General features: G+C 39.8%; 1 protein-coding gene across 1 annotated transcript in view; it reads right to left on the bottom strand.

Moving 5' to 3' along the window:
• The window catches only part of LRRC34 (leucine rich repeat containing 34), a 28,880-nt gene extending 15,422 nt beyond the window's left edge, over positions 1 to 13,458 (bottom strand). The window contains exons 1-5 of the mRNA XM_089675474.1: positions 13,406 to 13,458; positions 4,940 to 5,045; positions 4,015 to 4,133; positions 1,911 to 1,975; positions 1,750 to 1,833 (exon numbers count right to left, since the gene is read on the bottom strand). Coding sequence (XP_089531600.1) covers positions 1,750 to 1,833; positions 1,911 to 1,975; positions 4,015 to 4,133; positions 4,940 to 5,043 — 372 coding nt within the window. The 5' untranslated portion in view covers positions 5,044 to 5,045; positions 13,406 to 13,458. The remainder of the gene's footprint in view (positions 1 to 1,749; positions 1,834 to 1,910; positions 1,976 to 4,014; positions 4,134 to 4,939; positions 5,046 to 13,405) is intronic.
• Between the last annotated feature and the right edge of the window lie 5 nt (positions 13,459 to 13,463).

Below are 13,463 nucleotides of genomic sequence, written 5' to 3' on the forward strand. Positions count from 1 at the left end.
CTGCTATGGGGGTGGCCCTGCCCATAGCAGTGTCCTCTGCACATCACCTCTTCCCTCAGTGGTGGTGTCCTCTGCCCCCCCCCTTTACCCCATAGCAGCAACCTCTGGCCCCCTCCACCCCCAGCAATGTCCCCTGCCTCCCCTCCTTCCCTACCATAGCAGTGTCCCAATCAGTATCCTGATTGTACAGAAGAGTGTGGAGGGCAGCACAGTTCTGGACTGATGGTGTCTTCCCCCTTCCCCAGCCTCCTCCGCTGCTGTCATCCTCAGTGCACAGCGGAGAGCGGAAGGCAGCACAGCTCAGGACGGAGGGCAGGAGGAGAAGCTGGCCAAATGAACTTTTCATATTAACAAGCTGGCAATTGGTTGCTAGGACTGCCCTAGCAATCAATCACCTGTGGGTTAATATGAACTAATATGGCCAAATGAACTTTTCATATTAACCCACAGGTGATTGATTGCTAGAGCAGTCCTAGCAACCAATTGCCAGCTTGTTAATATGAAAAGTTCATTTGGCCAGCTCCTCCTCCTGTCCTCCGTCCTGAGCTGTGCTGCCTTCCGCTCTCCACTGTGCACTGAGGATGACAGCAGCGGAGGAGGCTGGGGAAAAGGGGGGAGAAGGACCAGCACCTAAAAGGCGGGGTTGGCGGCGAAGGCACATGTCCACGGTCTACCTGTCACCTGGCCGTGATCGACAGCTAGACCGTGATAGACAGGTTGCCAACCCCCATTGTAGGGGAACCTTTTCCAAAATCATGCCGTGCTGAGCTACATTGATGTGAACAGGCACCACTGAGAACAATGTGATGCCTATTGTCATGTGATTCTGTGTGACTCAAGTCACATCTGAAATTGCACTAGTGTGAACTATCATCTAAATCTATCATTTTTATTAAAAGGTTTAGATTACGTATTCTACATTTGCAGTATACCTGTATATAAAATTGTTCTGATTTAAAGGAATTAAAAAGATATCACCTCTTAGGGCTTGTTCACACTTGCCTAAATTTCTAACTCTTACCAAATGCTCCCATAGCTTTAGTATAAGTGCTATACAGGTGTTAATGAGCTTTAGTATGGGCATTAGACTGGCTTTTTCCAAGTGTTAAAAATGCTCCCCAAATGCCTGATGTGCAGTTTTGAAGCGTTTTACAAGCATTAAAACCACACCACAAATGCCTATAACAAACTGTAATGTTATTAATGCCCCACAACCATGCCGCAAATGCCCCACAAACACCTGCTAGCGCGTTTGTGGAGCGTCACCATAGACTTGAATGGGAGACGTTGAAAGGCTTCAAGCTCCTCCTGACTCGACATGAGGCTTCAATTATGAAGCGACGTGATGCTAGTACTTCATGTTTTAATAATGTGAACAGCACTGTGTGCTACCCATAGTATTATTTGCATAGGCGTTAAAGGAGCATTAAAAACGTCCCTCAAATGCCGGCTTTCAATGCCAGTGTGAATTAGGTCTTAGATAAAATCATGCGAATCAGCTGTTCAATTTATAATGAGCAGAACAGGAGGAGATCCTATGGCTTAATGGGGGAGTTCATAAAGTAGTGAAACAGAAGATTAGCACAGAAGTCATGCCCCTGGAATTTTCAGAAGGAGATTAGCTGCAACAAAGTTAAAAAAAAGTTGCAAAACTTTTATTTTTTTATTTTCTCTCATTTCTAATAAGTATTTCAACCACGTATATAACAACCTACTACTATAAAACAGAATATACCATTTGTTACTTACATGCAAAGCCTTTGCAATTAGTTCTGCTCCATCTGTTTCAATGTCGTTTCCCATAAGATTTAAACAAAGTAAGGAACATCCTTCCTAAAAGCATATTAAGTTGAAAGGCATATAATATTGTTTTATCCCAGATAATATCTTTATTTTATTTCAATACATACCTGAAGAAAGTTTGCAATATGTACTGCGCCTTTGTCAGTCAAATTGTTGAACCTCAAGTCAAGACCTGAAAAATGCGATCAAATGATTTTTATAATATTCTTGTGAAATGTGCATATGTCCTACATGAGCCTGCACACTACAGCATAAAGGCTCCATGCACACTGGGCTTTTTAATAACGCAGGTAACGTTAGTTGTGTAAAGTCACATTAAAAACGTTTTTCAGCATTTTTTAGCGTTTTTGCATTAGTGTGTAGCAGAGTTTTGCCGCGTTTTTTCGTGTTTTAATTTTTCGCTGTTTTTTACCAGAAAATAAAAATTTGTGGTCAAAAAAGTCCAAAAACATGAGTTTGCCGCGATTTACCATGTTTTACAGCATTAGAGCATTTTTACAGCTAAAAAACTCCTCTAGAAACCCACTAGTCCTGGGTTGTTTTTCCAGCCAAAAAACATTGATTACAGTCTATGTGTGCATGGACACATAGGATAACATGCTGGGGGGTTTACTGGCTGTAGAAAGAAACACTAAAAGCCAAAAACAGCAGCTGTAAAATGTCCAGAATGCATGAGGACTTAAAAGGGTATGGAGTTTAGTATGCATTGTAACATCATTCACACACGCCTAGCCTCTGAAAGCATTCCACATTGTATTATTGTCAGATTTCACCAACAATGGGTTCTTTAGCTCAAAATGTTACTTCTGATTTTATCTGCTCCCTTTGAGTGAATTGCCCCATGTTGAGCAGGACCCTCTAACTTGTTTACATTTGCTAAACTAATATCTGACCATTTAACGTTCCAGACGTTTTTGTGTTTGTTAAAAGTCAGCAGCTACAAAAACTGTAGCTGCTGACTACTACTAAACACACACTTACCTGTCCCAGAGTCCAGCGATGTTCTCACCCACACCGTTCCTTCTCCCCTTCTTTCCTCCACGGCATCAGCATCTCAACTGTAGGCACCAGGCTGTGACAGCTTGCGGCTTGCCAGCCTGTTGCCCACTGCACATGTGAGTCACGCTGCGCCTCCTAACTTGTGAAGGTTCCCAGGAGACTGCTGGAGGGAGGTTTGGGCCGAACTTCAGGCTCACTTCGCTGCGGCAAACTGAGCCAAAAATGGGAGCGGGTACTTGTCAAAACGAGGTACCCTCTCCCCCCTCCCCCCAAAAGGTGCCAAATATGGCAGTGGAAGGGGGGAGGAGGCAAATAAGCGGAACGTCAGATTTTGAGTGGAACTCTGCTTTAAAAATTAAAGTGCTCATCAAGTGTCAACACATCTGAGTGATAATGCAGCAATCTAAGGGATAAAGTTCACCTTTTGTAGCATGTTACATGTTATACCAGTATTCGGTGAACTTATCCTTTGATATTGCAGGTGGAGGTTTCATATCCCATTAAAGGCAAAGTAGAGAGGGTGACCATGGAGCTTGACACCCAGAAATTCTGTAAACTTGACAGCACCCGCCTGGGGAAGTTATTTGGAAAAATAATTAAAGTGAAGCTGTCGCTTTGCCTATTCTAAATTCTCTTGACAGTCCACCTTATTTGCAAACAGTACTTACCTTCTCCGTGCTTTCCCACCAAACTGTTCACCTGCCAGAGACCTGAGTAGAAAACCCTTTGGAAGCTCTGTATTGGAGGTATCATAATGCTAGGGACCTTACCCTGCCCCAAGTGGCAGTACTCATGCCATGATGATTTGCTGTTCAGGCAATGAGCATTGCCTATGGGAAGGAAAGAGAATAGGTCACATACTCTCCCATACACAGAAGTACCATATATTTTATAGTGGTCTAGTTGGTATATAAGACAATGGTGGAGCAGTTAAGTATCTACAATGGATGGGGCATGCTAGTGCTTTGAATTGGCAAAGGGAATGTTTTTTTTGAATCAATATACATGCAGGCAGTGGAAAGAGAGCTTGAAATTAGTAATAAGTGTGACAATGATAAAAGCAACCACTCCCTTGTGTTTACTTCTTACTGATCTTATGTTTTTGCATGGGTTCTGTAATCCAATTCTAACCTAGCATTGTAGCTACTAAATTAAAAGAATTTCACTAAACATGGTAATTTGCATAAAAACACAGCCTCCAACACATCCTACCTTCTATGAAGCTGTTCTGTCTCAGAACATAAGAAATAACTAGAAAATCGTCATCTGAAACTCTCCTTCCTTCCACCAGACGATTATTTCCACACAATTTTAAAGTAGTTGTATATTGTCTAGAAGAAAATATGAGACAATTATTACTGGCATGAAAAAAGAAAACCTTAATATAAATTAACAGAATAAAATTCTATTTGATATGTTTTAATTGCATATTGGGGCCTGCACATACTGGCTGCATGCTTGTTAGGATCAACAGTTCACTAGGTAGTGCAGCCATACTACATATGGCAGGGGAGCCTGCACCAATGAAAAGAACCTGGAAATGGCAGCTGCTATATTTCAGTCATCACGGGTTTATTTTGATAGTGAAACATAAAAAGAAAATGAAACGTTTCAAAAAGTTCTCAGGACTGTAAATGTGTAAAGCCTTTTATTTTTAATTTTTATGGAATGCGGTCCTCTGTTTTGATTGGCTTTGTTTGTCTGGAGTCTCAAATCTTTCTCCTGAAATAAAGTGATCCATGTGTGACCTCTGAGTGTAACTCCATACTTAGCAGATATGCACATACCAAGTCCAAGTCAGTAACACACCAAGCAGTAAAGAAAGGATGGCAATAAAAGCCCTAGATCCTGGAATTTTAATAACAGGTCAGCAATGGTCATATTTTGCACTCAACAGATGTCTGAACTAAGCCAGGGAGGTAAACATCTCACCATGCCATGAATTTGATGCAAATGTAAAAGCTGATTCAACTAATACCAGGTAGAAAAGCCAGTTCTTAAATGCACGTGGTGGGAAAGGCCACACTCTGCATGTCTAGTGATAGCATGGTAATATGTGTTGTGAATGAACCCTTGTAAGTAACCCAGACTTCTCTTAGAAATGTCATTTAACATAATGCAGTCATACATTACTTACTCAGACTGCTCTAGTTGTAGCAGCATTTCCTCAATAAAAGGGTTAACAGGTTGGTTACATTCTGTACATGCTGTACTGTATTGCAGGCTCAGGCTCGTTGCCATGGCTGAAAAAGAAAAAAGTAATCTATAATAAATAATTTATAGTTTTTAATGCATTAACTTCTGTAAGTAGGAAAGGACTACTAACTCGTTGACACCGGCAGCCTGAGGGCTGTAGAGACAGGCTTGGTTTTGCCATGCCCTGACCACCCACCTTAACGATAGTATGCGTCTGCTCAGTGCTGTACACAGGCCAAGGCCACAATGCTTTGCTTCATGACATTGAGAAAATGTATACTTCCTTTTGCATTTGGTGGGAAGCACCATCACCAAACGGGACCAATTCAAGTGAATGTAGCTGCTTCGCAACTGCAAGCCAAAGGATTGGCCAGTGCCTGAAGCACGGTATCTACATACCATATCTCCATTTGGATGTCAACAAATGGCCATTCAGGAGCCAACAGTGTCACCTGAATGCCTGGCAGTTGCTGCTCTACAATCCTCTGAAAAGCATTCCACGAGCTACAAACAGCTGCAAATGATGGAACTAAAAATTTTAATATTACATACATCAATAAATATACATTTTGATAAGGCCTAATAATAATGTTACCTGTCATTTTATCAATGGGAATGTTATGTTATGGTATGGCTACTTGTCTGTGCTGGACAATTTTATATTTTCATTTTCACCAGTGGACTTTCTGTCAGTAAAGCAGCCCATAGATTATGCTGTTTTCTTTCCTGAAAATTGCTAGATTCCTTTATCAGCACAGTCAGTGTTGATGGGGAAATCCCTCCCGCAGTGCTATTGTGATCCTTCCCCGCTGGCAGAACACAATGATTATAGCTGTTGGCAGTGATTGCATGAAATAGATCAGACAGGCTGGTTGTACTGAAATGGATCGATGGATCAAATCTTGTTCGGTCCCTGCTGAACTAGCTGAGATTTGATCCATCTATGGCCAGCTTTAGTTTTTCCAAATATTTTGGTGATAATACCACCATAAATTAGGTGTAACCTATTATTTAGTTAACAGAGCACATTGATTTTTTCTTGGTTGTCAATGTCAGCATGTCATCTGTTTCAAGGCAGATCAAAAGACATTCTAATGGTAATGGGCGCCAACAGACAGAGTCACCGGAGGCTTGTCAGAAAAAAAGTGATCAGACAGGTTTCAATACCTTATTGGAGTGCTCTATTTTCTACCTAGCCCCCTCCCCCCCCCATCCCTTTCCCCCTATAACCAATTGGATATGATTGCTGCATTCAGTTTTGCCATAATTGAATCATCTAATTTGAAAGCTCTTAAGGCAAAAATTAAAGAAAATAGCATAAACAGATAAGCTCTTTATTTCAAAAGAGACATGTAATATCTCTTCTGCAATAAAATAAATGCACCTTCCTGTCCTTTTTAAAATGTACACTGATCTGCACATGTGCAGCTCAGTTTACATTCCAGCACAGTGCCTGTGTGGTGGGATGACTGAACTCCTTCACATGAGTTGGTCAATCAAGATGGATGAAGGCTGGCACCTGGAAAAAGCTAGGGAAATGACGCTGCTACTGGCAATGGATCCCATAGGCTTCTGACAGAAGTATTGCAGACATTATTTCCACTTAAAAATGTCATCCAGGCCTGATTTTTTAATGGAATCCCAGGCATATTAAAAGAGAAGTTAGGGGTTTGCAAAAAAAACCCAAACTTCTCGCAAAAAATAAATGTACAATATATACAAAATGTACAATATATGCAAAAAAATAAATGTTATATACATATATATATATATATATACACACACACACCAGGGTTCCACAAATCCCAGGTGCCAGGTAGCAATGGCGACTAGAAATTGTTGCATCCTGATGCCAGGGTTCACACACATTGCCTTCCATAGGGGCAACTTCCCATAGAAGTCCATGGGAGGCATTTTCCCATAGGCTTCAATGGGAAACAGCCTCCCATAGACTTTAATGGGAAAATGCCTCCCATAGACTTCAATGGGAAAATGTCTCTCATAGACTTCAATGGGAAAATGCCTCCCATAGCCATAGACTCCAATGGTTAAACGCCTCCCATAGACATCTATGGGAAACCGCCTCCCATAGACTTCTATGGGAAAACGCCACCCATAGACTTCAGTGCAAAATTCCTGTTAATAGCAATCCTACGTGAACACTTATCTCTGTATGCTACTCTACTCTATCACATGCGAGTCTGGAATGCACCGCCACAAACTCGAACAGGACCCTTTTCATAATGGCACTCAAAACACACTGCGTGTGGATCACATCTGTGTGAATCACCTCAATAGGAACACAAAATATCTAGCCTGTCATGTAAATCTGTGAGTTTCAAAATGAATCCAGAATACCATGTGTGTGAACCAGGGAGGTTCCATTCACACCTGGGTGTTTTAGGATTGCAGCAGAATCGCTGTGATCACAAAACACAGGTTCAAGTGCCATTATTTTCAGTGATGCCTAAAACGTGGTGCAGTTTTGCCATGATTGTCATGTGACAAATCGCATCACATGAAGTTCCGGATGCTGACAACTCACACTACGCTAAAAAAAACTGCCTCCTTTTTTCGCTGGCTCCTAGATTCAAAGCAAATTTGTCAAGCCCTGATATATACTATATTACCAAAGCTATAGGGACACCTTTTCCAAATCATTGGATTCAGGTGTTCCAATCACCTCCTTGGCCACAGGTGTATAAAATCAAGCACCTGAGCATGCAGACTGCTTCTACACACATTTGCTTAAGAATGGGCCGCTCTCAGGAGCTCAGTGAATTCAAGCATGGTACCGTGATAGGTTGCCTTCTATGCAATAAGTCCATCCATGAAATTTCCTTGCTACTAAATATTCCACGGTCAACTGTTAGTGGTATTATAACAAAGTGGAAGCAACTGGAGAGAGGAATCATGCTTCTCTGGCAATCCGATGGACATGTCTGGGTTTGGTGGTTGCCAAGAGAATGCTACTTGCCTGACTGCATTGTGCCAAGTGTAGAGTTTGGTGGAGGGGGGATTATGGTGTGGGATTGTTTTTCAGGGGTTGGGCTTAGCCGCTTAGTTCCAGTGAAGAGCTCCTGGACAATTTAATGCTCTCAACTTTGTGGGAACAGTTTGGGGATGGCCCCTTCCTGTTCCAACATGACTGCGCACCAGTACACAAAGAAAGGTTAATAAAGATATGGATGAGCAAGTTTGGGGTGGAGGAACTTGACTGGCCTGCATGGAGTCCTGACCTCAACCCGATAGAACACCTTTGGGATGAATTAGAGCGGAGACTGCGAGCCAGTTCTTCTCGTCCGACATCAGTGCCTGACCTCACAAATGCGATTCTGGAAGAATGGTCAAACATTCCCATAGACACACTCCTAAACTTTGTGGACAGCCCTCCCAGATGAGTTGAAACTTTTATAGCTGAAAAGGGTGGGCCAACTCAATATTGAACCCTACGGACAAAGACTGGGATGCCATTGAAGTTCATGTGCGTTTAGAGGCAGGTGTCCCAATACTTTTGGCAGTATAGTGTGTGCGTGTATATATATATATATATATATATATATATATATATATATCTCAAAAAATTGAAGGAACACTTTTTAATCAGAATATAGCATCATGTCAATTAAACTCCTGGGATATTGATCTAGTCAGTTAAATAGCAGAGGGAGTTGTTAATAAGTTTCAGCTACTTTGGTGTTAATGAAATTAACAACAGGTGCACTAGACGGGCAACAATGAGACGATCCAAAAAACAGAAATGGTTTTACAGGTGGAGGCCACTGACATTTTTATCCCTACTCATCTTTTCTGACTGTTTTTCACTAGTTTTGCATTTGGCTAGGGTCAGTGTCACTACTGGTAACATGAGGTGATATCTGGACCCTACAGAGGTTGCACAGGCAGTCCAACTCCTCCAGGATGGCACATCAATGCGTGCCATTGCCAGAAGGTTTGCTGTGTCTCCCAGCACAGTCTCTGTACATGGCTGTAGAAGGTTCTTAACCCATCAGCAGGACTGGTATCTGCTCCTTTGTGCAAGGAGGAACAGAATGAGCACTGCCAGAGCCCTACAAAATGACCTCCAGCAGGCCACGGGTGTGAATTTCTCTGACCAAACAATCAGAAACAGACTTCATGAGGGTTGTCTGAGGGCCCGACGTCCACTAGTGGGCCCTGTGCTCACTGTCTGGCTCCATAGAGCTTGATTGGCATTTGCCATTGAACATCACAATTGGCAGGTCCGCCACTGGCGCCCTCTGCTTTTCACAGATGAGAGCAGGTTCACCCTGAGCACATGTGACAGATGTGAAAGGGTCTGGATAATCCGTTGAGAACATTATGCTGCCTGTAACACCATTCAGCATGACTGTTTTGGTGGTGGGTCAGTGATAGTCTGGGGAGGCATATCCATGGAGGGACGCACAGACCTCTACAGGCTAGACAATGGCACCCTGACTGCCATTAGGTACCGTTTTGAGTTGCTGCATTTAAAATTCAGAAAAATGGACTAGCCTGCTGCATAATTCTTTAATTTTGATTTTCGGGGTGTCTTTGAATTCAGTCCTCTGTATTTGATAATTTTTATTTCCATCAAACAATGGGGTATCCTTATGTTCCTAACACATTACCCAGTCCATATCAGAACTGATGTGTTTTCAAAGTGTTCCTTTAATTTTTTATGAACAGTGTATGTACAGTTTAATAAATTATTTTTGTGATACACATCTAAATCACCCAAAATACCTCCAAATATAATATGTTTAAATAAAACCACACATAATTCCAAGTAAATAGAATAAATATATATATCTAAAAATATATTAATAAACCCCAAAGTGTCCAAGTCCCAAAAATTATTTCCAAAAATATTTTCTTATAAATCCAGTGAGGCAAAAACGATTCAAAATACTCCGTGGTAACCTCAAAGAAAAAAGAAAAGAAAAAAATTCATAGTGTATTACCCTTAAAATATAAACTTATATACTTCACTCTGTGCACAACACAAAACACATCAAAATTGTGCAAATTAAATTAAATTAATTAAATATCAATCCAAATAAATAATAAATAAAAATTAAATAAAATAAAAAAATAAAAAAATATAAAAATATAAAAATAAAAACCAAAAACGTGAAAAATCGTGATCACTCCAACCACAAGTGAATAGTGATACTAGGTACTAGTACCCTTTAAACTCCAGCCAAAAGTGATACCAAGTACCATTACCCTCTTCCAATATTTTCAGGCATAAATATTGGAAGAGGGTAATGGTACTTGGTATCACTTTTGGCTGGAGTTTAAAGGGTACTAGTACCTAGTATCACTATTCCCTTGTGGTTGGAGTGATCACGATTTTTCACGTTTTTGGTTTTTATTTTTATATTTTTTTATTTTATTTAATTTTTATTTATTATTTATTTGGATTTATATTTAATTAATTTAATTTAATTTGCACAATTTTGATGTGTTTTGTGTTGTGCACAGAGTGAAGTATATAAGTTTATATTTTAAGGGTAATACACTATGAATTTTTTTCTTTTCTTTTTTCTTTGAGGTTACCACAGAGTATTTTGAATCATTTTTGCCTCACTGGATTTATAAGAAAATATTTTTGGAAATAATTTTTGGGACTTGGACACTTTGGGGTTTATTAATATATTTTTAGATATATATTTATTCTATTTACTTGGAATTATGTGTGGTTTTATTTAAACATATTATATTTGGAGGTATTTTGGGTGATTTAGATGTGTATCACAAAAATAATTTATTAGATTGTATACTTTCTAGGGAGAAAGTAGTGTTTTGTGGTAGGGGTGTAACAAAGGAGTTTATTGATTGAGTGTATGTACAGTTGTTTGATAATTTTCATTTCCATCAAACAATGGGGCATCCTTATGTTCCTAACACATTACCCAGTCCATATCAGAACTGATGTGTTTTCAAAGTGTTCCTTTAATTTTTTATGAACAGTGTATGTACAGGTGTGTCAAAAGTTTGCATACCCTGGCAGAAATTGTGAAACTTTGGCATTGATATTGAAAATATGACTGATCATGCCAAAAAATGCTCTTTTATTGAAGGATGATGATCATATGACGCAATTTATTATTAAATAGTTGTTTGGCTCCTTTTTAAATCATAATGATAACAGAAATCTACCAAATGGCCATGATCAAAAGTTTACAGACCCTGGAATGTTTGGCCTTGGTACAGACACACAAGGTGACACACACGAGTTAAAATGCCAATTAGAGGTTAATGTTCCACATCTGTGGCTTTTTAAATTGCAATTAGTGTCAGTGTATAGTCAATGAGTTTGTTAGTTCTTTGTGGAAGCACTGACTAGGCTAGATACTGAGCCATGGGGATCAGAAAAGAGCTGTCAAAAGTCCTGCGTAACAAGGTAATGGAACTTTATAAAGATGGAAAAGGACATAAAAAGATCAGTCATATTTTCAATATCAGTGCCAAAATTTCACAATTTCTGATAGGGTATGTAAACTTTTGAGCACAACTGTGTGTGTGTGTGTATATATATATATATATATATATATATATATATATACATATATACCTCTATGCTGCATCATCGGTGTGATGCTGCAGCTGTCCCACACTGGCTCTAAGACCAAGAATTCAGCAATCACATGATTGCTGATCTCTCAGTTCTTGGTCTGTTTTCGAGTGGAGAGCAGTGACTGCCAGTCACCGCTCACTGCTCTGCTCCAGCAGCACTCTCTGGAGCACTGGGCAGGGAAGGAGATGGGCACAGCTGTGCTCTGAGAGGTTGAGCAAAGTGCCAATCCAGCAGCTAGAAGGATCCCAATAAAATTATTGGGATCTTTCTAGAGCCTGGAGCAGCTCCACCATGTCAGCTGATAGTGGGCTATAGTCAATTGGCAGCTGATCATGGGTCACAGGAAAGTAGAAGTAAGCTCACTCCTGTAACCCACAAAAAAACCTTGCCTATACTTCTCTTTTATTTGTGTTTTACTAACATATGTACAAAAAAACACATTCACAATTAAAATGTTATTGTTCGTAAAAATATTTCCATTCTGCACCTTCCAATCTTCTCATCTCTATGCTCAAAAATGAATTTTGTTTTCATCCCACCAACCATTAGAAAAAAACTAATTAACATTCCTAAAACAAATTTTTTGTAACAAAATCCTTCACCTATGGTCAGCTTAACACACACACACATCCACATCATTCATATGCCCAAGTAGCCAAGCAGTTCACATTGCATACAAATTGAGTGCCCAAAATTGGGCACCACACCAATAGCGAAAAGACACAATCATTTTCGACCAAGACATGTTCATTGGTTGGTCCATAAATGCATTAAATGTGTTGATCATTTCCTATGGAAAAATCTGTGCGGAATCTGTGGAGAATCAATAATAGGGACTGATCAGCTACCTAGCAAACAAATCTTGATCATGGTCCATTTTTTCAACTGATATAGAAGATTGATTGACAATGAGGACAGTATACATATGTATTGAGAAATCGTTCCTTTTCGATCGTTTGGATTTAAATTGATCATAACCTCAACGTCCAATGTGATATGGAGAGGAGATCGACCCTTAATAACTTTTCATACCATAAGTTCCAATTCCAATGGGCTAGATGGCTACGAAACCCGAACTGTTCTGTAATATGTTGATGACTTAAATGTACGAAACTTGAACTTTCTGAACTCTCTGCACTAGACTGATATGGTGGTATTCCCCTCCCTACCTCCCTCCCTTCCCTCAACCCCTTTTTTTTTACCTCCTTTCCCTACCTGTTATTCCCCTTCTTTATATTAACAATACGAAGGATTGCGGTTCTTTCACCCAATAATCTTCTCAGGTTAAGTTAACTAATGCTAACTATTTTCCCAGCCAAATGGTGGGGTTCCTATTTTACATATTCATTGTATAATGTTTAATTTGTTGATTGAACTGTTTCTTGTTACCATGTAATGTCTGAAATTTTCAATAAAAAACAATTGAACATAAATTGATCATAAATCACATAATTTATGGTGAATATAAGAAAGGAAATGCCTGTGGATACACCATGGTATGATTTAAAGCAAAGCAGCAAATATAAAGGAAAGGATTACAATTTTAGACATTTCAATAACTTATGAAATAAGAAATCTGGTTTAACTGTTGAGATTTAGCTAGTCCAAGCAACTCTGATACAGGGAGAAGGTTGGACTCTGTATGGGCAACCCCTGTCTTATGATCCTTACTTATCCTGTAAAGTAAAGGAGCAGAATGTCACAAACATCACATAGTGCAGAAAGGTTGCATTTTGACACAACAGATGATAAAAGAAGTGCCTGACAAATGGCTGCTAATAGTTTCCTATAAGGCAGAAGACAGCACATACATAGAAGTGTTACCTGTAGTTACAGGCAGCGAGTCTGTGCTCAGTGCTATGTGTCAGGTCATGTTGTTGTC

The sequence above is a fragment of the Staurois parvus genome, unplaced genomic scaffold (genome assembly GCF_062004578.1).
Source record: "Staurois parvus isolate SC_StPar_1 unplaced genomic scaffold, SC_StPar_1.0 ptg000155l, whole genome shotgun sequence".
Lineage (NCBI taxonomy): Eukaryota > Metazoa > Chordata > Amphibia > Anura > Ranidae > Staurois > Staurois parvus.